General features: G+C 42.8%; 1 protein-coding gene across 1 annotated transcript; it reads right to left on the minus strand.

Annotated features, from left to right (window-relative positions):
• Positions 1 to 846: 846 nt before the first annotated feature.
• On the minus strand, positions 847 to 27,994 carry PIWIL4 (piwi like RNA-mediated gene silencing 4). Its single transcript, XM_081909676.1, has 21 exons — positions 27,917 to 27,994; positions 25,477 to 25,578; positions 23,978 to 24,056; positions 22,632 to 22,757; positions 20,656 to 20,870; positions 18,584 to 18,705; positions 17,011 to 17,091; positions 16,446 to 16,643; positions 15,709 to 15,820; positions 15,317 to 15,440; positions 14,295 to 14,412; positions 12,942 to 13,053; positions 12,493 to 12,677; positions 9,474 to 9,546; positions 8,224 to 8,424; positions 7,858 to 7,961; positions 7,362 to 7,432; positions 5,287 to 5,440; positions 4,979 to 5,107; positions 2,756 to 2,903; positions 847 to 1,319 (listed from the first exon to the last, which is right to left on the minus strand). The coding sequence occupies exons 1-21, from the start codon at positions 27,977 to 27,979 to the stop codon at positions 1,203 to 1,205; spliced, it is 2,634 nt and encodes an 877-aa protein (XP_081765802.1). The 5' UTR covers positions 27,980 to 27,994; the 3' UTR covers positions 847 to 1,202.
• Positions 27,995 to 27,998: the final 4 nt, after the last annotated feature.

Raw genomic sequence — 27,998 nt, forward strand, 5'->3', positions numbered from 1 at the left:
GTTGAAACAGACAGATAAAGCTGGGTGTCACCTACATATCTATTGTACACCACTCCAAAACTCTGATGACTGCTGCTGGAGGCTTCACAAGGAGCAGGGACACTGTGGGGCACTGAAGGCAACTTTCATGGTACTAAACAGTAGCCTTCCACAACAACTTTCTGGAAATGTTCCTGCAAGGAGGAGCAGAACCACTGAAGCAAATTTTCACCTCTGAGATACTCCAGGACACTGTGGTCATCAAAAGCCACTGACAGGTTGAGGAGAAGGAGCAGAGGCACACACCCCTGACAAATGTCATCAACCAGGGTGACCAAGGCAGTTTCAATGCCATGACTGAAGCCAAACTGGTATGGATGCAAGTAATCAGTTTTCTCCAAGCATGCCTGAAGGTGGATTGCCACCTGTTTCTCAAGGACCTCCAAAAGAGGATATTTGCCACTAGGAATTGTTGTTTAGCACTTTTGGGACAGGGAGGTCTTCTTAAAGGAGGGGCTGAACCATCCTCTCCTTCGAGGAAGACTGGCAGCAGGAAGCCAACGTGGCATGTCTTAATTTGAAAAGAAACTTGACCTTTTAAAGGACTATTCAAAGCTTCTGAAGAATAAATCTATATATAAACCAACAAGTATATCAGTTCCATTTGAAACGCAGAATTCAAACGCATCCTTCAAACACATCCTTCTTTGTATTCAACCTTTTCTCCTACCTTGTCTTTGCAATATTGAACTATATTTGTTAGAAAAATGTCCTGCTCTTAATCACCAGGGTTTAAGGCAGAGTGAAATACTGCTATCAAAAGACAGCTATCTAGGCTCCAACTAGAAACAGATAAAAACAACAATAAACTGGGCCCAAATAATTTTATGTCAATAAGGGGAGGGGGAGACAAGTTTTACATACAAACAGAATATAACTTTTATTTTTAAACCAACCATTCAGCTTTATACAAATAGCCCTCTTCTAAAGTATCTCCAAACTTGAACTCAAACATCTATGTGCAAAAATAATCAACTTGAAAGAATACAGATACATGCTCAAAGGCATCTCACAGACATACATATAAAACCTTAAACATGACTAAAACACTTGCTCCATGATCACCAGTAGGAAACGAGGTTTGTTGCTTCAATTCTAAAAAACAGAAACTTCTTTTTTCAAACAAAGACAAAACCTCTTGACAGTTGCCACCTCAACACCATTCACAGATAGAAAAGTTTGTCAGCGAGTGCCAGGTTTGGCTCTCTGTGGATGCTCTGGCCCACCAAGAAAGTCAGCTTGCTGGCGTACTGGCATGGCGCCGGGACTCTTATTAGGCCCTAGAAAGCAAATGGGAAGAGTATATCAGAGGTCTTGCTCCATTACCTTCTGCTGAAACTGGCTAGCTGCTTCCAGTGTCTTCAGAACAGATGAAACAAGACTCTGTGAATTCTTCAGCCAGCAGTATCCAACATAAAAAATTGCGTACATGACATTTAACCGAGAAATAGGTTTGTGCAATCAAAATGCAGCCTATCCAAGTATTAGTTTGTTGGAGTTTGTTTTCTACTTTAATACAATTATACACAATGATTGGTTTGCTCATTTTTATTTATGTATGGAAAAGCAATGCATTCAACCGTGTGAACCCCCCCACCTTTCCATTAAAAAGAAAACTCATACAGTTTCAACTACTGCTTGTACGAACAAGTTTACTGTGTGCTACCTGAATTTCCCATGGCAGGATGGGTACTAGATTGGAGATGGCAGCAAGGCTCAATTGGATTATGGACAGGTAAAAAGGTAAAGGTACCCCTGCCCGTATGGGCCAGTCGTGTCAGACTCCAGGGTTGTGCACCCATCTCACTTAAGAGGCCGGGGGCCAGCGCTGTCGGGAGACACTTCCGGGTCACGTGGCCAGCGTGATGAAGCTGCTCTGGCGAGCCAGCACCAGCGCAGCACACGGAAACGCCGTTTACCTTCCCGCTATAAAGCGGTACCTATTTATCTACTTGCACTTAGGGGTGCTTTCGAACTGCTAGGTGGGCAGGAGGTGGGACCGAAAGACGGGAGCTCACCCCGCCGCGGGGATTCGAACCGCCGACCATACGATCGGCAAGTCCTAGGCACTGAGGTTTTACTCACAGCGCCACCCGCGTCCCTTATGGACAGGTACTGTTGCCTAAATGCCATATTCTGTGGCAGCTAATATTCATCCTCAACCCCAAACAGGGTACTGAGAGAGAAGATGGTGGCCACCAATCATTAAAGCTGGACTGTGAATATTTTTTGTGTGCAGAGGGAAGCATTTTGGCCCAGCCCTAAAGAGACATAAACTTTGCAAGTGTTTTTCTCTTATCTGCATAGTTCTGTCTATTGCTTCTCTTAAAAATAAGAAGAAAACAATAGCTCACTTGCGGATCTTCCTCACTCACCAGCTGAAAGCTGGTATTTTGTAACAACTACCCAGTACACTGGACAAAAGGAAGTTTGCACCAATGTACAGAGCACAATGCTGAACAATTTGTGACTCAGCTGACCAGTTGTGTATGCAACTGCCAGGTGCCTGATAATTTGCTTGTTCTCTCAATTCTGGGGGCAACAAAAACAGGTAGGCTGCATTTTTTACATTGATAGCTGCAAGTTGGACAGGGCTGATCCTATGTAAGAGGAAGAGGGCACTGGTACTACTTGAAAAGGAGGCCAATCCTTCCCTAACTTCATGTGGGAGGAAAAGGAAGGCAATTAACTATCTGGATGCAACTGTGTTACTTACAGGCCAGTTGTAGTACAGGTGGCACATCTTATATGTAAAACGCTGCATATGGTCTGGCTTGAATCCATTCTCATCATAAACCACATTGTAGTACGTGGGATTGACAGTGCCCTGGCGGGCAAGTTGACTAATTAAGAAGAAGTCGTACCTGTTGGGCAACATTAGAATTAGAAGAAGAAAGACGTCAATGTAATATGTTCTAACTACTACTGCTACTACTATTATGATAAGAAAAACTATATTGATAAAAGCAATTATTAATATGAATAATATGAATATTAGTTGCTACCCAGGGCTCCTTTGGGAAGGGCGGAATATAAATGCAAATTAATAATAATCACCATATACTAAGTTAGTGGGCTTGCTTATGCTTTTTGGACGCATATAAAGTAGCAGAAATCTTATTTTTCAAGGGCATCTGACTGCCAACTTTACACATCCATACATAGTCATCCTGGCCCTACCACTATACAGTATTTAATCATTAGAGCAATCCTGTGAAGAAGGGTAGGCAGAGAGAAAGTGCCTGGCCACCCAGTGAATGTCACAGCTTAGTGGGGATTCAGATGAGGTCTCCTCAGTTTAAAACCAAAACTGTTATACTGCACTGGCTATCAGTTTTGACCAAACAAACAAACAAACAAACAAACAAATAATTAATAGCAGCAATTTGGTGTTTCTTTCCCTAATCTAGGAATGAGGAACCTGTGGCCCTCGGGATGCTGCTGGGTTACAATTTCCATCATCCCTGACCACTGATCATGCTGACCAGAGCTGAAGTCCAAGAACATGTTGAGGTTCCTGCAGGCTTCCCACACCTACCCTAATCTGAAACTTTGCATGTTCTGCACTGAGTACTGCCAAGCTCCTGTGCATTTGTTTTAATGGAGAGGAAGTTCTGCACATGCAAGAGGGTGGGTGCAGAGCTACACCTTTCAGCAAAGTTAGTCTTCAAGCGAGGTGGCAGCCTGTGCCCATAACTAACCAATGGGACGACCATAGGGAGTACCATTGAGTTTCCTGTCTAAATTAGGTCTGCTAACATTTTATTTGTTCCACACATGCAGTTGTAAATGGCTACTGGTTACCACAACCATCTCACCGATATCTCTGCAACGATCCTGAGAGTTAGGTTAGGCTGAGTTTTGAGTGACTGGCCTAAAGAGACCCAGAGAATTGAGATTTGAGACCAGGTCTCCCCAGTCAAAGTCCATCACTCTAACCACTGTAGTATCATATTGGCTCTCAATTATAAGCAATCTTGCTATAACCATAAAAGATAAAATACTTTGCACAGCACGTCATTTGGGAGTTTCAATATCTACTAGTGACTGCAAGTATGGGTCTGTGTCAGGGGTAGCTAATGTGGTACCTTCCAGATACTGTGGGACTTTAACTCCTATCAGCATGACTAAAGGTGATGGCTGGTGTGATTTGTCCATCTGAAGGGCACTACATTGTCTACCCTTGGTCCAGAATGTGATACTGCATTAATGCAGAATATAAAGGTATGATCTTGTGGTGAAAACCAAAAAGACGGGGGACCAGAAAAGATACTGTTTTGGGGCATCACTGATATGGAGACCTGTGCTCTTCTTTATTAAACCAAGACTACAGGTGGTGGCCATTTTAGGCACATCCAATGGACATGCAATTGTCAATGCACGGGTCCTTTTGGACCCGGAACAAGGCAGAATGGGGGGAGGGCAGAACGGAGTGGAACGGAGCAGACTTATACACACTCCAGAGAGGTGCATTGGGGGCCAGAAACAAAACTCCTGAGCAAAATGGTCACCGTCTGTAGCTAGAAGGTGAAAATTTAAAGAAGAAATTGGGCAAGTGACTTGGCTTGCTTCCACAAGGCATTGAGGCACAAGACTCAGAGGGTGACTGTTTACTCACCCTACCCTCTGCACACATTGCTGGTTGAGGGGACCTGTTACAGATCCTGCTGCCTGGAGCCCTTCAGCTTCTTTGAACATGAACCTTCATAACATCATGTAAAAAGAATTCCCATTTAACGCAGCATCTGGTTATCCAATTGTCCAGTCTGTCAGAACATTCTGAAACAGCTATTACTTTGAACAACCAAGCAAAGAAATAGGGCAGAAGTATTCAAGAGTGGGAGCCTTCCTGGTTTGGAACTGATAGAAACTGCTTAATAAGCTCATCTTACTTAGCCAATCACCTCGCTTTCGTAGTTGTGCCAATATCTATACTTGCCATTCAGGTCGAGTAGCCTCTGTGTCAATAATTGTCCCAACAGGAGGGTTTTGCAGGCTTCTGTTGGTCTCGATGAAGAAACGCTGAAGGCATTTCTTCCTGACCACAATCATCGATAGTTTGGCTCTTCTGATGTAAAAAGAAAGACATTTTAAAAGGTGAATCAGTGATGCAGGGCTAACCATACATTCTTTGCCACCACTGCTAAATGAGAAATGCTGATAAAGAACAAGTCTTGCTTCCAGCAACCATGATTGTTTCAAACTACCTGCCTGGTAAAGACAAAAGGCAGGACAGGATGAGTTTACCTGCAGCCACCACTGGACTCATCGAGGGCACTCAGTATCTGTGGGACTTCAAAGTCTACCACCATCTTCAGCTGCCCATCTCCAACGCCATCACGGTACACTATTATGCGTGCAGGCAGCTGCCCATTACATGTCTGCCAATTACTTAAAGCATCTACAGAACCACAAGGAGGAAATAAAGAATGGAGTTACATAACTGATCCCATGTGGGAACAAGTTGATCATATGTAAGCTTCCCTTCACATTGACACTACAGATGAAACAAAAATGAATGAACTTTTATCTGTAGGCACAAAGGCTTTTAGTTGTTGTTGTTTTAAAAAACTGATGTTACTTGCTCAAGAATGAATGGCACTAGAGATGGCCAACAGATCAGCCTTCTCCGATACCCTCCCAATGTTATGGACTACAACTTCCATCAGCCTCAGCCAGCATGGCTGTGCTGCCTGGGGCTGATAGAAGTTGTAGTCCAAAGCTTCTGGTGAGCACCTGCGCAGGAAAGGCTGCAACAGATACCTGCCTATTGCACGGTGTATACCAGGGGTAGGCAACTTAAGGCCTGGGGGCCGGATGCGGCCCAATCGCCTTCTAAATCCGGCCTGCAGATGGTCTGGGAATCAGTGTGTTTTTACATGAGTAGAATGTGTCCTTTTATTTAAAGTGCACCTCTGGGTTATTTGTATTCATTTTTTAAAAAATATATAGTCCAGCCCACCACATGGTCTGAGGGACAGTGGACCGGCCCACGGCTAAAAAAGGTTGCTGACCCCTGGTGTATACAAATGATACTTGTGACTCTCCATCATCCTTAGCCGATCATCCCTAACTATTCATCATGACCAAGGCAGAGATGGAGTTCAGCATTATTTTGAGGGTCACATATTCCACTATTCCTGATATGTACAATAATCCTATTATCTCCTCTGGTAAACACATTTTGCAGACTGATGTAGTATTTAAAAATCCTATTTGACAGTATGCAACAGTGGGAACAAAATAAATAAAATGCAGGAAAGTCTTGTAAGCTACCATGATAAACACAGTATACCATAGGAAGCTGCCATATACAGTCAGATCATTTTATATCCAGCTCAATATTGTATGTGCTGATTGGCAGTGACTTTCCAGGGTTTAAAGATGGGGGATCTCTCCCAGCCCCACCTGGAGATGCTGGCAACTGAACCTATGACCTTTGCATGTGAAGTATGTTCTGTTTACTAGGAGTCATCCATAGTCCTTCCCCAAATAGTCACAGCAACCTAGCAGAACCTCCAAACCCTATTTTTGCTGCCTAATAAAGTATCTGGTAGGCCGCATAGCAAAGGGCCCTAATCTCTTGTGAATGTGGCATGACTTATGGTTGGCTGGATAGAGCCACTTGTCAGTCAAGACCCACTTGAGTTAGACACTCTTTAAAATATTAGTGTTGTGATGCAGTTTTTGTCCCTGCAACTGATGCCTGATGCAATCAACACCAAGGATGACCACTGAGAATAAGTTTTGTAGTGCTTGGCCTACCATAGAAACAGTGAGACCAATATCCTGGTATGATGTTTTATTTTGATCTGCATACTTGCTCTTTCATTCCCTCATTTTGAATAAACTGCTGAAACAGGAGGAGAGCCAGGCTGAAGTTGCCAAGCAGGACTTAGAATCCAGCTGGCTATTTCCCTACTCCTGAGAAGGCCACTGTTAGGCAGTGGGAATCCTGTGACCCTTGCCATAGGTGACTCCTAAGAGGGTTGTGACAGCAGAGAGACAGAAGAATATGACAGGACTCTCTGGAGCTATTAGGCAACCTTGCAGGGTTGGTGCTGGAGCAGGGTTCAGCCTACTGTTACAGGCCTTCATGTACAGCCCAAGGACTGTGCATAATTTGGCAGACCACACAAATTGTATGGGCTTGATGTACAAGTACAGTGCCTTCCAGTCAGTTTCTGAACCCAGTTCAAAGTGCTGCTGCTGTTTACTTTTAGCTTGGGACCCAGATACATGAAGGATCATCTACTCCCCCACCTCAAGAGAAAAATGTTAAACCAAGTATATTTCACTAATTTATACAGCAGCACCCCTACCTTTCATGCAGACCTTTAAACAATCTGCAATGTTTGATCCTGAATTTTGTAGCATGCAACGAGAATACCACCTGGACATAAAAGGAAATAAAATTTGTTTTGAGGTTATAGCAGTACAGGCTTATTAAACTCTAAGTCTATTCGGAGTCCTCTATTGCCTTCACGGAGGTTCTGTACACTCCTACATCCCCAAGAGAAACCACAAATAGGTTGGGGGGCACCAGCTGCTGAACCCTATCATGTTTACTTGTCTTACAGGAAATTGATTTGAGAGATGTAGCTCCAGATACTTGTGATACAAATGCCCATGCTTTGTTCCCATTTCCCATGGGAAATACTGAAATATCCGAAAGATCAGCATTCATGCCCGCACAGTGCATCAACAGAACAGCTGACAAGTACATGGGAACTGCACCTTCACATTACATAGTTACTGAGCTTTCACTGCAGTGACAATCTCCTGAGAAGTGTTGAGCTAGTGAATCAAGAATCTTACCGAGTCAGTTGTAAATTAGAGCTGGTCACAAATCCAATAACTGAGCTTCCTTTGGTCAAAGCATCTTTGTTGACATCAATGCCGACCACCATGACGGACTTCAGCTGTTGAGTAAACAGCAGATAGAATAAGAGGCTACATACATTAGAACCACCATGCCGGATCAGACCAAAGGCCCATTTACTCCTGTATCCTGTTCTCATAGTGGCCAACCAGATGCCAGCACGGAAGGACTGCAAGCAGGACTTGAGTGCAACAGCACTTTCCTCACTTGTGATCCCCACACAACTGGTACTCAGTGGCATACAACCTTTGATTTTGTTTGGAAGTGGCAGTGTGGGGGTGGATGTCAACAAAACTACTTACTGGTATCTCAACTGCCCATGGTGACCCTCCAAGCTTACAGGTGATCTGCATTGCAATTTTTGTGGCTACGCTCATCATCATTCCTTGCTTGCTCAGGGTGCGAGCAAGCACACACTGGCTAGGGATGGGCCGCTCAAGACTTAAGAACTTCTTCACAGCATCGTAACAGTCCTTCTTGTTGGAAGGCAACACACACAGCACCTAAAAGTGGCACAACAGACAAGCAGATTCAGTCCCCGAGGTTTGCTCACAAGCCAGGCTTGCTCAATCCTTGATTCAGCATTACACAGCTGGAACTCTCCTGAAGGAGGAGAGAAAGTGGCAATCGAAGCAGAAAAGGTTGGTGAAAGAAAGGTGTGACTCCCTGCTTTCCAGCTGCCAATTGCCACCCCAAGGATGCCTTTAAGCCACCAGAAGTAAGTTGTCAGGATTTTCTTACATGTAACATGCAGTACAAATGTAAGATTAATTGAAAACGAGTTTCCAAATCAGGAAAAGCTGCCCAAAGCAGAGTGGTTAGCTGCAAGAGCCACCCAAAACTTCTAATTGTTTAATTGAATTTTATACTTGGGAAAAAAATACTTTTGAGTTACATTTTGAAAATAGAAAAATTACAAACTAAACACCACCACCCCCCCGTTTACCCAACCTGAAGGCATAGCTAAGAGCTAAATAATAATAATAGTAAAGTTGCACTAATAGTAACCCTTTAAATTTGATGCAGTATGGAGTGGCAAGAATTCTGAAACCCTCCACTGCAATTTTTTGGATTACAAACGCAGTGGATTACAAACTATAGTCCTTGATAACTTTGGTATAATTGGCAAAGTTGTGGTTGAGAACTAGGGCAGAGGGTGAGGAGGAAGCTCTCTCAATACTAGGATACCAGGACAAATGCTGACAAAGTCTGCATACACACCATAAACCTAAAACACAAGACTTCCTCCACCCCCGGATCCTGAGAGCTGTAGTTTGTTAAGGGTGCTGGGAATTGTAGCTCTGTGAGGGATAAATTATGGATTTCAAGATTATCTGGGAGAAGTAATGTATCACATATATGCAGTCAAGGTGAACAGGAAAAGAAATTGTACCATACAAAAATCATCATCATACAAAGCAGCGTATTGCGCTGCCTTCTTTAGAAGGACCAATTTCCAATAGCTTCCTTCCAGCCACCTTGAACATCAGCAGGCAACATACACGCCTCTCTTCAAACACATTTGAAAAGCAACTCAAATATGCATACGCACCAGCTGTAACTCAGGATTCACATACTGTTGCAGAGCTCGAATAAATGCTGAGGGGTTCTCCTGCACTGGTATGCTGCAAACAAAGATCAGAAAGCAATGGGGAACATTAGAAATGCTAACACTGTAATTGGCAGTCTAAAGGACATCTCTCAGAACACAGCATTCCATCAGCTTCTTGGGAAAAAGATTATCAAACCCAGGACAGAATTCATCAGCAGTTCAGGAGAGATTAATAATGCACAAAATTACAGTGGTGGGAAGAGGAAATGATGATCCATGAAAACAGAATTATGTTTTATATATAGGCCCAAGTAAAACATCATGAAGTTGTGATACATACACATACACACACCCCCAGGATAGTAATACAGGCAACTCCCCATTTATGCATACTTACATGAAATCGTGTATAATTGGAATACCCAATGAAAAAGCCTGAAAACACCCCGTTCCATCCCTACCCCTTTTCTGACGTCCAGTATAGGGTTGATTCAACAAATACTTTTCTCTGCTACTCTGTGATGTTTGCAAACAAAATATGGTAAGGGAGGAATCCTCCTTAAGACTATTGCCCCCAATACAATTACAAGAGGAAGCCTCGCTGAATTCAGTGGAACTTACTTCAGAGACACTATGCTTTCAATTACACTGTTATAAACATGCATATTTCAGTCTAAAACCACTTCATTCATGGTCAGTCATTACTTTCCCACTTCAGTAAGAAAATCAGACATGAAGCCAATGCAAGGGATTTCTGTGCCAACCCTCTTGCCCCCAATGAAGTCTGCCAAGAGCAGGAGAAAGCCTAACTATAGAGATATTGCCAGAGCATAATTACAGACCGACCCCTCGCAGCTGGTGGAGCTTTGGTACTGTTGCCAGCTCGTGCTGGCTAGATTACCCTGCCAGGATTCTGACATATTCTAGGACTGGAGCCACTCAATAAAAAGGAGAGGCTGGGAGAGACAAAGCATATTAAGTTATGGAGTTGCAAAGATCAATACAAGCCCTGTGTGAATGCCTGTCTTTAAAGTTTCAGAGCAAACCATGCAAAATCTGTTCATGGACAGCAAGTTTTATTGGACCAAAGAACATATGAGCCCCTATCAACAAAGGAATGTAGGATATGCTGATTAAAGATAAACCATCACATCAAATGAAAACTATACAATCCTTGGATTTTTCTCTATAGCAAAGTCAACATAAAGTGGGTATGTAAATGTGGAATGCTTCAAAAAGTTAATATTTGCAAAACCCATGTGTGTGTGAATTTCTACTGGAAAATCAACTTGGGCTGACTTCACCAGTTATAAATTGCATGAATCAGCTACTACTCATGGCTTGCATTGATGTAATATGCACAGGCAGAAAAGTAGTGCAGTGGGGATTTAGTTTTTATGACCTGAAAGTCCTCGTTTGCTTGAAATTCCACTGTTTAATATGGACCATCAAACCATGGGCAGAGTTAGAGATATCTGAGATATGGGCAATCAAGGTTGATTAAATTAGCACACAAATACTGAAGAACTTCTACATAAAAAATTAGCAAGGAGGAAAGTTATACAAAAGCCAGTGGTTTTCAATGTCTCCCACCAAGTTCTATACTCATGCTGATTACTAGCTGGCATCCAGGCAGCCTTGCAGAGAATGAAGCTTTCCATATACCGCAAATAATGTGGTTCTGTGCTACCCAATGTGATAAGATCAATCCTGCATGTGCAGTAGCACGTGACTGAACTGTTACTTCTTTTTGTTGTTTTATCTTTTTGTACACTGCTTTGAGATGTTTGTTAAAAAAAGAAACCAATTAAACAGTGTCTACATTTTATGAAATAAAAAAAATAGTAAGGAACCACCATACATGGCAATTTCAAACTGCCACCACATACTCAAAGGTCGCCCGCTATCCATCCTTAGCGTGCTTGATATACACAGGACAAAAGGGAAGCACACTGCTGTTTGTTGCACATACCTTATGCAGCAGCAAACCTAGGGGCCTGCCTCCAAGAGTTCCTTAGATCAGTGGTTTTTCAACCAGTGTGCCATGGCACCCTGGGGTGCCTTGAATGATGGTCAGGGGTGCCACAGGCAACAATGGCCTCTGTCCCTCTTTCCCTCCTTCCCTCCTCTGATGCCCTCTCATGTTTCTGCCTCCCAAAAGCTGTTTGTTGCAGCAACCCTGGCTACAAGCTTCCCAGGCAAATGTTGCCTCTGGGGCTGGCCAGGGGTGCTGGTTGCCTGGAGTTGAGGCGCCCTTGGAGTAAGCAAGCAAGCAAGCAAGCAAGCAAGCAAGCAAGCAAGCGAGGGAGTCCAGCTAGCCAGTCCACCAGCCCTTGCTGTTGGGAATGGACAGACAAGTGGGAGGCCTGGCAAGCAGTCACTGCGCTGGCTTTTCTTGTGCTTGCTGTGTGCAAGGCCTACCTGGGAGCTGAGGGCCCGGTGCTGATGGCTAGCCTTTCCTCCATGCAGGCCTGCTGTCATTGCTGCCTCCCAAGGTAAGGGGCTAGCCTCACATTCAACTTTGGCCAGTCTCCGTTGGGCCCATCCTCTTCCCAGGCCCTTGTGGGGCAGTATGAGGAGACACCTCTCTTTGGGGTGGGGTGGGGCAGCCCAGAGACCAAGGAATGGACCTCAGAGTGGCAAGGAGAGGGGAGAGGAGAACACTCCACAAGGGAGGGTGTTCGAAAAAGGGTGAGGGGCTGCCGGCTCTGCAGGCAAGGGGTGACATAACTGGCTCTTGAGTTCCACAGGGGTGCTACAGAAAGAATGTAGTTGGTCAAGGGAGCCGTGGACTCAAAAAGGTTGAAAACCTCTGCCTTAGATAGTGAACAAAAAGTCAACGCTCGTTCCCCCATGAGTTTGCAAATGCATCACTGTCACATTTACAGACTTTGCATTTTTGGATATGCACACTTAAAAGTATCTTACACACGCACCCATTAAAATTCACAAACCCACAATGTATGAAAAGGAGTGAGGTAAAGAAGAAAACAAGGTTTGTTATCTGAATCTCTCTCACACTTTTGGATATTCAATGTGGAATCCCATGGGACCTCCCACTCGTCTCAAACAGTTCATGAGACTATGTGCAAGCTCCGAGTTTCTGCTGCTGCACAACAGTATCCAGCTCTGCAGATGTGCCACTCCTATCATCTTCATATTACGCATATCTCTGAACCAGTCATTGGCATTCATTGGCATGCACTGCAAGAAGAAAAAGAAATGCAAATGGCCCCAGTAATTTGAGGGAGAAAGCTTATGTATAAACTGTCAACTAATGGGAACTTCAAATGACCTTAAATTGTACAGAAATTCAGAATCTCCCTCCAAGGACTCACACACATAGACAAATGCCGCTGTGCACAGGAACTATTCTAACAGCCAAAGGCAACGTTTGGAATCATGTCTGAGTCTCTCTAACATTCAAGTCCAGGACATAAAACAGAATGGAGTCTCTATAATACTTACGACTTCATTCTGCATGAGGATTTTTTCTGAGGTGACCACACGGCCAGTCAAGGAAGCCTGACACCCAAGCTTCAGCCCCCAGCTCTCCAATTCTAAACGCGCATCTTTGTTTCTGCAATAAAATGTGCATCCCCAATGTTATGTATGCTTGTATATAGTTTTTACAGTGTAAATAAAGGCAAAGCGGAAATTTATATTGTTGCGTGCCCGTGCCATCCCAATTTACAAGCGGTACAATATTTTAGGGGTTCCAGGCACTGACCTAGGCTTCGTGTTTCTTTTGGAACAAGGTACAACAGATACTGTGGTGTCTTTAAGGTATACGGTTTATTTACATATATACAACCTAAGCCTATGAAGAAGGGATTCACAGCAGTAACATACCAAGACCAAGTTCATTCTCTCCCACCAGCACCACATTCTCTTCATCAAAACATACAACTGAATGAACTTATTGGAGCTTAACCAAGCCAGTATTGTCATAACACAGCTAACAATATCAGTTGAAGGTGAAAGCAATGAATGAAAGAAAAAGCATAAATTAGCTGATACAGAATAATTCTAAAAATGGTGGGGGTTTTGTTTTTTTTAAAAAAACAACAACACAGAAATGTAGCAAGTCCTTTCCACGCAGAAGGCTGTACAGTGTCAATGACTTATTTGTAGAAACCATCCATGAATGTTTCAGGATGTTTAAAGGGGGAAATACTCTTAGTCTTTGTAATAACCAGCTATGGTACTTTAACTCCATCTAGGGGTTGCAGGCACAGAATAAACACCACAAACACCTAAGGCTGCAATCCTCTCTATATATGCATGCCTATGCAAACTGTGGGGTATATATGTATATTCTGCCTTATGCCTTATAAGTGGTCAAAGGTGCCATTTAACAGTAAGGGCTGAAGTACTATGGAACATATGTGCTCAGGCCTAGCATGACTAATAAATACATAAAAACACACATAAGTTGCATACAAAATCCAAAAAGAGAAATGCAATAAATATTAAAGTGTAGAATATGTCCATTTTCTATAACTTGAAAGCATTATTTTTTGTCTGTAAGAGTGAAAAATATGGAACAGCTTCCAGCTTCAACACAAACCAGATCCAGTCTGTAAACAGTCCGTCAAATTTCCTGTAGATCACATCACACAGAGATCACGCACACAAATATTACACTGCTTGTATCACACTTTGGGCAGCTATACTTGAAGCAGTCTCCAAGTCTAAGCATGGCAGACGCAGCAAGAGTCATGAAACAGATCTTGTCGAAACCTGTTTAAGGTTTTGAAAAATTATCTATGCACCAAATTGGATGAAACTTATACAGTCCATCAGATCCAGTAGAATTACCTTTGAATGTTGTCGGCTAGTCTAGACAGTCGTTGGTGCCTGCGGTCTGGGGCCAAGTGAGTTTCTTGGGCTAAATCTTTCATCAAACGGAAGTCAGAAGTCGCACGGTTGCTCAAGCCTAACAAACAATTTGTATCAAGAAATCAATCTTGGGTCCATGGGGGGAAAACTTGGTACCCAAAAGCAAGGTAGGAGGCATGACTGAAAGCCAGGTAGAGAAGTGCAAGAGTATCTCATATCTCACTTCATCCAGCAAGCCTTCAATCACGATGTACTAACATTTGCACTGCCTTGCAATCTAAGAGCAGTTCTATGCATTCAGAGTTAACACATGTCATCACTTCAGAGTGCAGTGGGAAAAAGTAAGTGCATGTTTTAATGCGTGTCAAATGCAAAACTATAGTAAGCAACAACAAAAAAGCCACCCCACTCTGTACTTAGAATATGCACTGTCAAATGTTGACGGTTGGTGCCTACACTTGTGTGTGTCAAATAAAGGACTGCCAAAGAAGTGGAGAAGGCTACACAGATAAATTATGTGTTCTGTTAATACTGCAAACAATGCTACTTCTCAACATCCCAGCCTACTCTCACAACACTCCACCATACTTTATCTTCTTCATGCTTTTTAACATTTATGCCAGGAGTAAGGAAGCTGTGGCCTTCCAGAAGACTCCAATTCTCACCAGTCCCAGTCAGCATGGCCACTGGTCAGGGATGATGGAAGCTGTAGATCAACAACAACTGATGGGCCTTCTCTGCTTTAGCTGCAGATGCCAGGAATTAAACTTGGAACTTTTTGCATGCAAAGAATGTACTCTGTCATAACAGTCCATCCTCATGCAATGGGTATTCCAGATTCTGCTTGCTACAATTGAAAACATCCAATTTCTCCGAAGTCGATGTGACTATAAGCCAGATCTGTAAGCCCTGAATACTGGAGGACTGAATGAAGACAAGTTCAGACTGTTTTCTCTAAGTTCACAAAGTTGCTCTAATGGGCCAGATCACCTGTTGTTTACCTGTCAAGTAGCAGAGTTCAGGGATAAGGTGGGCCACACGAGGTCCAACAGTGCTCCTGCCCTTACTCTTCAGCTGGCTTACGAGCATGGGTTGATTTAGGTCAGTCAGGACTGCATCATACTGCTGTTCAGGGAAATTTAAAATAAGAGGTAGGCAAATTGTTCTTATTCTGTGCCCATGGTACTTATTGGCAAGACATACACAGCACAAGGCAAAATGGGATTTCCAACTAAATTTGAGTATTTTGCATTCCTAATGACATTATTCCATATCCATTTTGCCTCAACTCTTTCCTGTATTTCACCAGTGAAATTCCACCCTTCACTTAACAGCCATTTTGTATCAATGAAAATAGTTTAAGCCCTGCTGCATCACCCTGCTTCTTATTTACCTGTTTGTAGTAATCTACATAAGAGATCTGAGTGCCGTCACTTTTCTGAAATACATCTGTTGGCTTCACAGTCCACTCAATATCATCGATTCTATAGGTCTTGTTGTTGTATCTGAAATGATTAAGTGCACATTATAATGCATTTCAAAATATTATAAATATTATAAAGTGCATTTCAGAATATTATTCTGCTCTGTCATAGGCCCAAAATGATCCAGCAGAATTCACTGCTTCACTAAGATTCAGCACCAATGGCAGACACACCAGAGATGACTTGCACTAAAAGAAAAGCTTGACCTATTCATATTCATGGTGTAATATGGGACCTGTGAATTCATGCAATATTGCAGTTGCCCTTCAGTGGGCCTGGGGACAAGTTGCAACTTTTCTTTTCACAGAAGGGAAGCAATGATTATGCATGAGGATTCCTCTGTTCCTTCCCCATCCAGGTGCCCTCATGATGTTTTGAACAAAACCTTCTACCAGCCCTAGCCAAAGGTGACAACATAATCCAGATATCATCCAACAACATCCAGAGGGCCACAGGTTCGGGAAATCCACCCTATCTGACTAGAACCCAACAATCTGTTAACTTACAGGAAATAGGATTCATACAGGGAGCGCTTAAAAGTTCTGAGTGTATATCAACTGAATCTTTGCTAATTTAGTCAATTCAAATGTAGGCACCCACTTAAAATTTCCAAAAGAAGAAGTGACTTCCAAATAACAAACATTACCTTGTAAGGACAATAAGCCCCACCAGTTCCTTTTCACATGTTTCTGCAAAACGTGAGTTGTCCACACTTCCATAGAGGTTCATCATAAATTCCAAGACATTCTCATTGCGAAGGACTTTGTGGCTCACATCTGCACACAGCATCACTTTCTCTTCAAACTGTCCAATAGTCACAGCAAATCCTGGCCAAAGGGTCAATCTGAAAGAAAAGGATGGCAAAGACATATCTGGGTTGATCTAATAAATCCAGACTGTGTACTCCCTCTGGTTCAAAGGCAGGGAATGTATATGCAGGAATGAAACTAGAATTACATTTTAAGGATGGTGGTATATATAAGCAGAGTTCTATATTTGGACATAGTTTAACAGCTAAAGCTTACATTTGCTGCAAAAAGATTACAGCTGCAATTCTTATGCAGGAGCAAAGCCAACTGAATCCAATGAGACTTACTTATCTGGAGTAAATATGAATAGGATTGGGCTGCACATAAAACATATTGCCATACAATGAATCTACCAATAAGAGATTCAATTATGTAATTACAAGATGGGGGCAACCAACTCACTTGTGCTGGGGAATTTCCACTGGATCTGAAGGACTGTAGAAGTTTCGTCCAATCTGGTGCATAGACAACTTTTTCAAAACCCTAAATAGTAACATATGTTTAAATATGGCATGCAATAGAAGCATAATTTTCCTAATTTGTTAATTTTACACAGGGCAAACTTCTCAAATCTAACTCAACATGTGAACTAAAATCTACCTTGGCAGAAACTATTCAGGTGTATAAACTATGGTTAGAACAATCAAATAGAGTTATATAGTACTTTTTAACATGCTTATATAAAAAGAGCAATTTTCATCTAATAAATCTTGAATGGTGAATTTGAGGCATCAGCACCACGAAGAGCACAGCTAGCAGAAATTTGTGGAAAATGTCTGAACACGACTGGTGTCTTGGGGATTTTGGATGGGCTAATCTGAAAGGGGTCTGCTGGTTTCAAAACAACTGGCAATGGAAATGAGAAATTTTATCAGCATTCAGAATATCCCACGTTGGAAGTTACATCTGACGTCCACAATAACTAGTGGGTATGTTTAGAAATACAGGGGAACCTCGGTTCCTGTTGTCATGTGTTTCGGTTCTCGAACGCTAAAAACCTGGAAGTAAATGCTTCCGTTTTCAAATGTTTTTTGGAACCCGAATGTGAGACATGGCTTCCGTTGAGTGCAAGAAGCTCTTGCAACCAATGGGAAACCACACCTCGGTTTTCAAATGTTTTGGAAGCCAATTGGGCTTCCGGAACGGATTTTGTTTGAGAACCAAGGTACCACTGTATATCTTAAGATATCTGTAGAGATAAGGCAGTAGATGGCCTTGGCCATTATCTACTGTTCACATTCATGATCTCCCTACTTTTGTTTGCCTCCGGCTCCATTCACCACTGGCATTTGGCCCCCAAAAGGTTGCCCAGAGGGAAATGTGGCCCTCAAGCTGAAAAGTTTTCCTGATCCATGTGGTAAACCATAGTTAACAGCTTACTATGGACACACAAATGGCTCTCACTTCTCTTCCCCTTGTGAGGTGCAATCCATGGTGCCTAGCATTATTTCTGAACAGAGAATTGTTGTTTGTTTAGCTCCAAAACAAGCCACAAGATAAAGTAATGGTTTGTTTTTGGTTTACTAATTGTGGTTTGTTTGAGTGAGAAACAAGCAAACCATGATCTCTGCTCCAGGTATAATACTAAGCTGGGGATTGTGGTTTGCTGTTTCCACTCATGCTAAAGGAGAAGAAAAGCAGGAGTGAGCCCTGCATTCATGGTTAACTATAAGCTATGGCTTTCTGTGACTTGTGAACTAGGCCATTGGATGCACTGAATATATGGAGCTCTTGCTAGAAAATTAAATATTTAGTTGCAGTTAAAAATGTTAACAGTGAAAGTGGCTTCATTTACTTTTTTCAATAATAAAACTGCACCCAAAGAAGTCTGGGAAGAGAAACATGATAAACTGCCAGTGATGTTTAAGGTTTTATTTTAATAGCTTGCTGTTTTATTGTTTTAGCAGTATATAAATATTATGAGCATCTTTTTATGACCAACTGATCTTTGACAATAAATTATCAAAAGGCTTACTTTTTAAAGACGATATTTAAAAACTGAATGCACACAGGATTGCTGGGAAGCAGCTGATGGGTTAGTGTAATAGTCATCTTCACAGTTTCATCTCTCCGGGTTACACAAGACAGTTCTGTAACCTAACCAGGGGTCAGTGGAATATATGAGTTATGTGGTTTCTCTTCAGACTACATCTTCTCATTTCTAAATACAGTAGTACCTTGGGTTACGGACGCTTCAGGTTACAGTTGCTTCAGGTTACAGACTCCGCTAACCCAGAAATAGTACCTCGGGTTAATAACTTTGCTTCAAGATGAGAACAGAAATCGTGCCGTGGCGGTGCAGCGGCAGCAGGAGGCCCCATTAGCTAAAGTAGTGCTTCAGCTTAAGAACAGTTTCAGGTTAAGAACGGACCTCCGGAACGAATTAAGTTCTTAACCCTAGGTACCACTGTCCTGCAAAAGGATTGTACTGAGAATATTGTAGACCCTGGGATGAGTTAGGAAACTACTGGCTGAAGTCTCATGCCTAGCTTGCATTTCTTTGAAATGTGCATACGAAAGCCTGAGTTCTCTTCATAACTGAAAGGAAAGCAGGTATCACGCACCAGGCAGCTTCTACAACCAGCGAACAACAGGAAGTCTACAGACTGTCAAGGCCTGGTATAAATGTCCAGAGAGGATATGGCTATCAATGGCTTCTAGGCATGAAGGCTATGCTACCTCCAGTATCAGAGATGCAAGTAGGGAGACTGCTCATGACCTGTTGGAGGCATCTGGTTGGCTAATGTGAAAACATGATGCTAGACTAAATGGGCCTTTGGCCTGATGTAACAGGGCACTTCTTATGTTTTATCATCAGGCAATTGCACCAATCAGGGAAATAAAATTATTGAATTTCATTACTTGAAATAAATGAATCTCGGGACCGGCAGTTAATTTTACTAACGAAAGACTTTCTCAGAGTTTTATTGTTTTTGCAAGCTATTCATGCTTTGGGGCGGGGGCTAATAAAAAGTTTCCAGGGTCTGGCATAAACCAGATTGGAAGTTATAAGCAAGTTTGAAGTTCCTTTATACATTTTTATGGGGGAATTCCAGAGCATCTATCTTTCACACAACTTCTGCTTTTTTCACACACAAGCACCAACACACTAAATGAACAAACAAAATGAAGAGGAAGCATCTGGGAGGAGGAAAGCCCACCTCAGGCCACAGCACGGAGAAGGTCATTTTCCAACAGGCCATCTAGCAAGTCAGACCTTTCCTCTCAGCCCAGCCATGATTAGAACTAATGAGGAAGAAGAGGGCAAAAATGCTGACACTGGATCTGAATAGTATCGGAGCAGAGAGAAGGTGAAAGGATGAAGAAGAGAAGACAGCAGGCAGGAGTGAGGGAATGCAAGTGAGAAGGGGAGACTGGATGAACCACCTTTCATGTATTATCTAGTTGAGATTCCTGCATTACTCTTCGTTTTTCTGAGCAACCAGGGGAGAGGGAAGCTGGTCACAGCAGGGGGAGAGACTCCCTGGCTTCTTCAGCAGCCAGCCTCCACTCTGCCTCTGGTTCTGGACTGCTCTCTGCCACAGACTCTTCCTGCTCTTTAGCTTCTGACACCTCCTCCTCCCAGTCTTGTCCTTCTGACCGCTTATCATTGTTTCACCACCAATCCCCTGGCTCTGAGTCTTCTTCCCCTGGGGGTTTACTTGGGGGTACGCCAGCTGGTGCCTCTCACCAAGTCTTGGTGTTCAGCTAGTCCATGACACCCTTGTTAGTGCAGTACAGCATCCCTAATAGGTAGGCATCCAACCACTGCTTAAAAATCTGTAAGCAATGGGAGTCCACCACCTTCTAAAGCAGTCTGTGTTCCATTGTCAGAGGAGCTCATACCATTAGGAAGTTCTTGTGATTTGAATCTACTGTTTTAGGGCCTATCCTCTGGAGCAACACAAAACGAATTTGTTCCATCATCTATAAGACAACTCTTATGATATTTGAAGGCTAACATATAACCTCTTAAGCAACTCTTTCCCAAACAAAACATACCAGAATGTTGGCTCCTGCATATTTTAATGCTGCACACGATCTTACCTTATTCTCCAGTTTCTCTGTTAGAAACAGAGATGCACCATCAAATACTTTGGTTTTCCCCTGAAATTCAGGATGGCTATACAACAGTGCAGTCCGCAAACGTCTCGACACCAGCTCTGGCATAAATTCTACATGATACTGGTAAAGCTGCCATTCCCTTGGCAAGCCTAAACTAAACAGGTTGGTAACAAGTTTCACAGGAATTCCACTTGAGCCTGAAATAGACAAACTTTATTAAAATTCACTTTGCATGAACAAATATGTATTCTTGATTCTTTTCAATGTGCTGCTAGCCTTGGTTGGGTAAAACTTTTCTCCAGGCAAGGACAGACCTAAACTATAAATCACTCCTACTGTACCAATGGATCTAGTTACAGGTAGGTAGCCATGTTGGTCTGCTGTAGTCAAAACAAAATTTAAAAATTCCTTCCAGTAGCACCTTAGAGACCAACTAAGTTTGTTATTGGTATGAGCTTTCTTGTGCATCTGAAGAAGTGTGCATGCACATGAAAGCTCATACCAATAACAAACTTAGTCTCTAAGGTGATACTGGAAGGAGATATACTTGCAGCTGCCATAACAATGTGCAGTGTTTAGCATACAGAGCCACACAACAGGGGCTAAATATATGACTGCCTTTCTATTTGAATGTGATATAAATTTACTTTAAGACTATAGGCCTGGTTCACACATAACACTAAGACATGACCAAGTCTATACACAAGCATACAGGTACACACAGTAAAAAGAATAGCAACTTTATTCTGCCCAACCCTCCAGTCCTGCTGTTGTCACCCTACTCAGAGAAGCCATGGTTTCTCTTTGGGACAAACCTTGGTTTGTCTCCCCTGAACAAACAACAAATCTTGGCTACAGCTTATGGCTTGTCTGGAGCAAGACAAATCACACACCATGAATGACTGTGAGTAGTGCAGCAGCAGCAGAGCTGGTAGGGGGAGTGAAATGGACATCATTTTTACTGTGTCTGCATGTTCACGCTTAGCCATGGTGTGGCTTAGAGCTATATGCAAACTGGGACAAAGAGTGTATACAATGCCTATGCTATGTATTTGGCATGCATTCAGTTGTGAAGACTGTATGAGATTGGCTCTGGTTCTCTTCAATGTTGTGATACCCTTTCCACTTTCTTCCGTCTCCCCAGGCATGAACGTGCCAAATTAATTAACAACCCAAATCTTGATAGAATAACACAATATAAAAAGTAAACACACCTGAACTAGGGATCAGAGAAATCCTCTGAAAATGGACTTATCAAGCAGATTTCCTTCTGTCTCCCTGTTTACACCCCACTTTGAGAGGGGCCATCTTTTGTATTTATGCTGCCACAAGACTGCTGAATTTTAGCAATCATTTTGCCAAGGTACAAATTCTCTGTTCAGGCTGTTTTATAAATTGGTCTAGCGCATAGGTAGGCAACCGGTGGTCCACATAACTGATGTGGTTAAAGGCCCCCCCCCATGGCCTGCCAGCGCCCAACACTTTTCTGGTGGCGGTGGCTGCAGCAGCATCACTGGGGGAAGATGTGTGCAGAGTCAAGCAGCCTTTGTCATGCCCTACAAATGAAGTGGCTTCAGTGTGTGTGCAACCAAGTTTGCTTGGAAAGAGCAATTCATATTTTTCAGTGTAAAGCAGACAGGAAGAGCCTGTGGCTAGACCATGAGACTTTTCAAGAGAGAAAAAGAGAGAGAGCAAGAGATTGGTTATTTGGTGGCTTTGTGCCTTCTCTCTTTCTATAACTGAGCACACAACTCCAACATTTTCTTAAAACACACACCACACTTCCCAATGGCAAGGCTATGCACAGGCAACCCTACTCTCTCCCATAACACGGCAACTGGAATATTGTTGCAACTTGGCTGCTACAGTGCTAGTAAAGCTCAGGGCAAAGGCCATGTTGCTGTAGTAGGATGGCTACTTCTAGATGAAAATCCCTTTCCAGACAAAGATTACTATACCTGTTTTAGAATCTTTCACATGTTTTATTGTCTCCCTGGTATTTACTCCCATGTCTTGAAAGTTGCAACGGATCCTTCCCCCTCTGTCCATCACTTTATACCCAGAACTTCCGACAGAAAAGCCATCTAGAAGACAAAGCAAACATAAAATCAAAGAGAATGAGAAAAACTCACCATGAACATCATTTAACTATCAACAAAATGTAAAAAATGAAGAAGCATGGTGAGCTTTTCCAGGAACAGCATATCACAAAACAGGGGTTCTGTTATGCACCCTAATATATTGTTATTAGGGATGCGGGCGGCGCTGTGGGTTAAACCACAGAGCCTAGAGCTTGCCAATCAGAGGGTTAGCAGTTCGAATCCCCGCGATGGGGTGAGCTCCCGTTGCTCGGTCCCTGCTCCTGCCAACCTAGCAGTTCAAAAGCAAAAAGTGCAAGTAGATAAATATGTACCGCTCCAGCAGGAAGGTAAACAGCGTTTCTGTGCGCTGCTCTGGTTCTCCAGAAGCGGCTTAGTCATGCTGGCCACATGACCCAGAAGCTGTACGCCAGCTCCTTCGGCCAATAAAGCGAGATGAGAGCCGCAACCCCAGAGTCGGCCACGACTGGACCTAATGGTCAGGGGTCCCTTTACCTTTACCTATAATGTTATTGGATTATGTTATTGGTATGTTAGAGTGTCAATGCAGAGCCCCCTTCCCTCTTACGTTCAGCCTCTACATCTATATGTGAATAAAACTTAATAATAATAATAATAATAATAATAATAATAATAATAATAATTTATTTATACCCCGCCCATCTGGCTGGGCTTCCCCAGCCACTCTGGGCGGTTTATCATGAAGACACCACTATCTCCAGTAAACTTCATTCCAAGAAAACCAAACCTTGAATATGTACCTACACACCTAAAATCTCTACTTCAAAATTGTAGTGTGCGCAACAATATTTTCCTTTGGAAAAGGATTAATCTTAGAGCAAAGCCTCTTCAGATGACCTGAAGGATGAAGTGGTCTGTGTGGCAGAAGGTGCTCTCTTAGATATGCCATGTAAAGTTTTAAAAGCAAAAGTTTTATGTTGTGAACTACCCTGTGATGTACATAGAATCATCATAGAATCATAGAGTTGGAAGAGACCACAAGGGCCATCGAGTCCAACCCCCTGCCAAGCAGGAAACACCATCAGAGCACTCCTGACATATGGTTGTCAAGCCTCTGCAGATACAAATTTAAGTAAAAAACCCTCAAATAATTACCAGCACTTTGAACACCTTATCATGCTCTGGAGAGAAAGATGAGTTAACAATAGTCACTTATTAAATAGTGATTTAAGCCAAACACTTACATTTAGGGGGGCTCTTCCCAGAACTTGTATTATAATTTTCTTTCTGCAAAGCAAAAGAATCCCCACTCCCAGAGCAACTCTGTGAAGTAGAAATGGCAGAAGAGACAGTGGCACAAAGGTAGTAAATATCATTTTAAAATACTATGCACAAAAGTAATTTATTTTAACGAAAAACAAACCATTCCCTATTGACATGTGGTAGAATAGAAGTGTAGAGATATTTGTTCATCAAAACAATTGAATGCTTCAATGGGGACTACTTGTGGCCCGCCAGATATTGCTGTACCCCAACTCCCATCAGCCCCAGCCAGCATGGTCCATGGTCAGGCATGATGGGAGCTGTAGCCCAGCATCTAGAGAGGCAGATTCCATACCCCGGGTTTAATGCAACCAACAAGTAAAGAACAGACCCCTTTAAATATATAGTATAATACAATCCGTGTTATGAGACTGAGAAGTGGGCTGGAAAGTGTTTAATTTCATTTATTAAAACTTTCAGTTATTAAATTAAAAACAATACCTGTCACTGATATAGTGCTTTACCACCTTCTATATTTAATCAATAATCCTTACAACAGACCTGTTAAGGCAGGTCTGGGTCACTTTCTGCATATTGCAGATGGGAGGCTGAGAGAATTGAACAGATTACCGAAGCCTTAAGGCTTCCTCTTGAGTTGACGGAACTTGATGACAGAAGCAACAATTGGAAGATTAGAAATAAATATACTGCACAAAATGTGGTTAGGTATTCTGGGGTGTACCTAATGGTGTATAGCCCAGGCCCATCATCTGATTCATTTGTTTGTTTCACCTTGTAAACTTTATAGCGAGTTCTGTGTTTTAATTTGTATATTGTTTGCTTGTTTGCCTAACATTGTTTTTCCCTATTTAGCAACAACCATTGGTTACAAGAAGACAAATAATAATGACTAAGGTCTGGGAGCAATAGCCCACCACTTTCCCTCAAAAGATTAGAATTTGTGGAGATGGTCCAAGACATTTTGGTGCCTAAAACAGAAAGTTATATGGTTGTTGGCATCCATCTGTCTCAGGAGACAATGGAGGAGTGTGCCTTTGGGGCAGTGGTTGCAGCACATGCTGTGGCTACAGAGACTGTCAGAGGAGAGACAAGTTTTGTTGCAGCTGGGGCAGATGAAGGCATTCGGTTGTGCTGCTGCAGATGCACCATGGCCTTTCTTCTCTCTGTACTCCTCCCAGCCATCATTCCTCCTCTGGACACTGCTATGGATGCACAACCTGACTCTGTCTCCAGGCACTGTGGTTGTCTGCAAGGGATTCCCAAACGGTGGGGATGACGTTGCCGACCTTCACATGTGAAATAACTGGCAACTTTGCTTGCATTGACTAGTACCCCAAAATCTGCTGCATGTGGGGAGCCTCCACACCCTGCTTAAGTAGGGACATTTCTGAGACTTGAGTGAATACTCCCCCCCCCAAAAAAAAACAACAAATCAGTCACAACCATATAACCTACATACCGGTTGCAGGGAGCCAGGTTGTCCAAACGTAGGTTCTTCTTCAGAAAGGATTTGCCCTCTGGCTTTTACTCGAGCCCGCCCAGTCATCACTGCAGATTTAAGCTGCGGAAATAAAGAAAATGATACAGAGAAATCCAGACATTTAAAATGAATGCTATCCAACCAGGTCAAGTTTGAGCAATATAGGTACTGCTGTAGAATGCACAAGAAAGAGGGGAATGTGAATCCTTCAACAGTTGGAACGTGTCTGGGAGGAGGGTGACCAAGATGATAAAGGGTCTGGAAACCAAGCCTTATGAGGAATGGTTGAGGGAATCTGGTATGCTTAGCATGGTAAAAAGTAGACTGAGAGGAGATAGAATAGCCATCTTAAAATATCTCAAGGGCTGTCACATTGAGGATGGAGCAAGCTTGTTTTCTCCTGCTCTGGAGGCTAGGACCCAAACCAATGGATTCAAGTTACAAGACAGGAGATTCAAACTAAACATCAGGAAGAACCTTCTGACAGTAAGAGCTATTTGGCAGTGGAACGGACTCCCTCAGAAAGTGGTGTACTTTCTTTTAATGAAGGTCTTTATGCAGAGGTTGGATCTAGTTGAGATTCCTGCATTGCCGGGAACTGGACTTGATGGCCCCCAGGATTCCTTCCAACTCTTCAGTTCTGATTCTAATTGACTTCCCCTGTATGAAACTACCCGTACACTTAAGTCATTTTAAGAGGTTTCACCCATATTCCCCAACTCTCATAGGTGCTGTGAGTGGGTGGTTATATGGGACAGGGCTATTTCTTCATTTATTGCATTTATATCCCATCTTTTTTCCAAAGAGATCAAGGTGAAGTACAGTGGTACCTTGGTTTTTGAATGCAATCCTTTCCAGAAGACCGTTCGACTTCCGAAACATTAAAAAACCGAAGCATGCATTTCCGGAAGCATTTACGTCCTGAAAACTCAATACACAAACCACGTGGCACATTCGGATTCCGAAAGCCGTTTGAAAACTGAAGCAGTTACTTCCGGGTTTTCAGCGTTTGAAAGCCGAAACCTTCAACTTCTGAGATATTCGAAAACCGAGGTACCACTGTACATGGTTCTCCCTTTCCTTGTTTAATCCTCACAACAACCCTGTGAGGTAGGTTCCACTGAGAGGCAACAACTGGCCCAAGGTGAGTTTCATGGCTATAGGGATTTTAATCCTGGTCTCACAGGTTCTAGTCTGACACTCTAACCACTTATTCTCACTGGCTTTTGCTAATGGCATGATTTTAGAACCCCCTCCTAAGACCACAAAAATCCACTCCTAGTTCCTCCCCACAAAGCTTCTTTGTTTCAGCATCTTAATTTAGTTGTTGGTATTTGTAGTAGTAAGGTAAAGGTAAAGGTACCACTGCCCAAACGGGCCAGTCTTGCCAGACTCTAGGGTTGTGCGCTCATCTCACTCTATAGGCCGGGAGCCAGCGCTGTCCGCAGACACTTCCGGGTCACGTGGCCAGCGTGACAAGCTGCATCTGGCGAGCCAGCGCAGCACACGGAACGCCGTTTACCTTCCCGCTGGTAAGCGGTCCCTATTTATCTACTTGCACCCGGGGGTGCTTTCAAACTGCTAGGTTGGCAGGTGCTGGGACCGAACGACGAGAGCGCACTCCGCCGCGGGGATTCGAACCGCCGACCTGACGATCGGCAAGTCCTAGGCGCTGAGGTTTTACCCACAGCGCCACCCGCATCCCTATTTGTAGTAGTAGTAATAAAATAATAATAATTTATTATTATTATTATTATTATTATTATTATTATTATTATTATTATTATTATTATTTATACCCTGCCCATCTGGTTGGGTTTCCCCAGCCACTGTCAGAGGCTCACAACATATCTAAAAAAAATCAATGCTGAAAAACTTCCCTATTTCTGCACAGGAATTTTGTGGTGTGTACAGCAGCCCTTAAATCACGGTTCTGAGAGTTTGCAGATGTTCCTTATTTGAAAGACTGACCTCCTCCCTACTGTGGATTCAGACAAATTCAAATAATTTAACCTGTGCTTGCTGTTTTGGAGTAGCATTTTCCTATTGTTGCAAATTCTCATTTGGCAATTCTAAGCAATTTTAAGAAAATGTGTAGGAGGCGCCAGCATGGGATTTGCTGGGAGCAGTAGCGTACTAGTAAATTTTAAAAAGCTGGAGCTCATCAAAACAGCTCCCCTAGATGAATACAAAAAAAGCAGGCAGCAGGGCTTTCTCCATTATTATTATTGTTGTTGTTGCTGTTGTATGTGTGTAAAAAACAGCAAAGAACAGCTGCACAAATACAGTATAATATCCTGTCTTAGAATCAGTGGGACTGCAATTCACTGTGTTTTCATGACAGTAATAATGAATGAATTCGTATTTGCTCTCCTTGCTTTATACGAACATATCACAATCATAAAAGCCTTGTTATCACCTCATTCACTTGCCAGAGCAAGGGAGATGTGTCAGCCACCCCTGGGGCTCCAGGAGATGGCATAATCACTCCTGGGTTCCCA

This window comes from Podarcis melisellensis, assembly GCF_964234715.1.
Source record: "Podarcis melisellensis genome assembly, chromosome: 4".
Lineage (NCBI taxonomy): Eukaryota > Metazoa > Chordata > Lepidosauria > Squamata > Lacertidae > Podarcis > Podarcis melisellensis.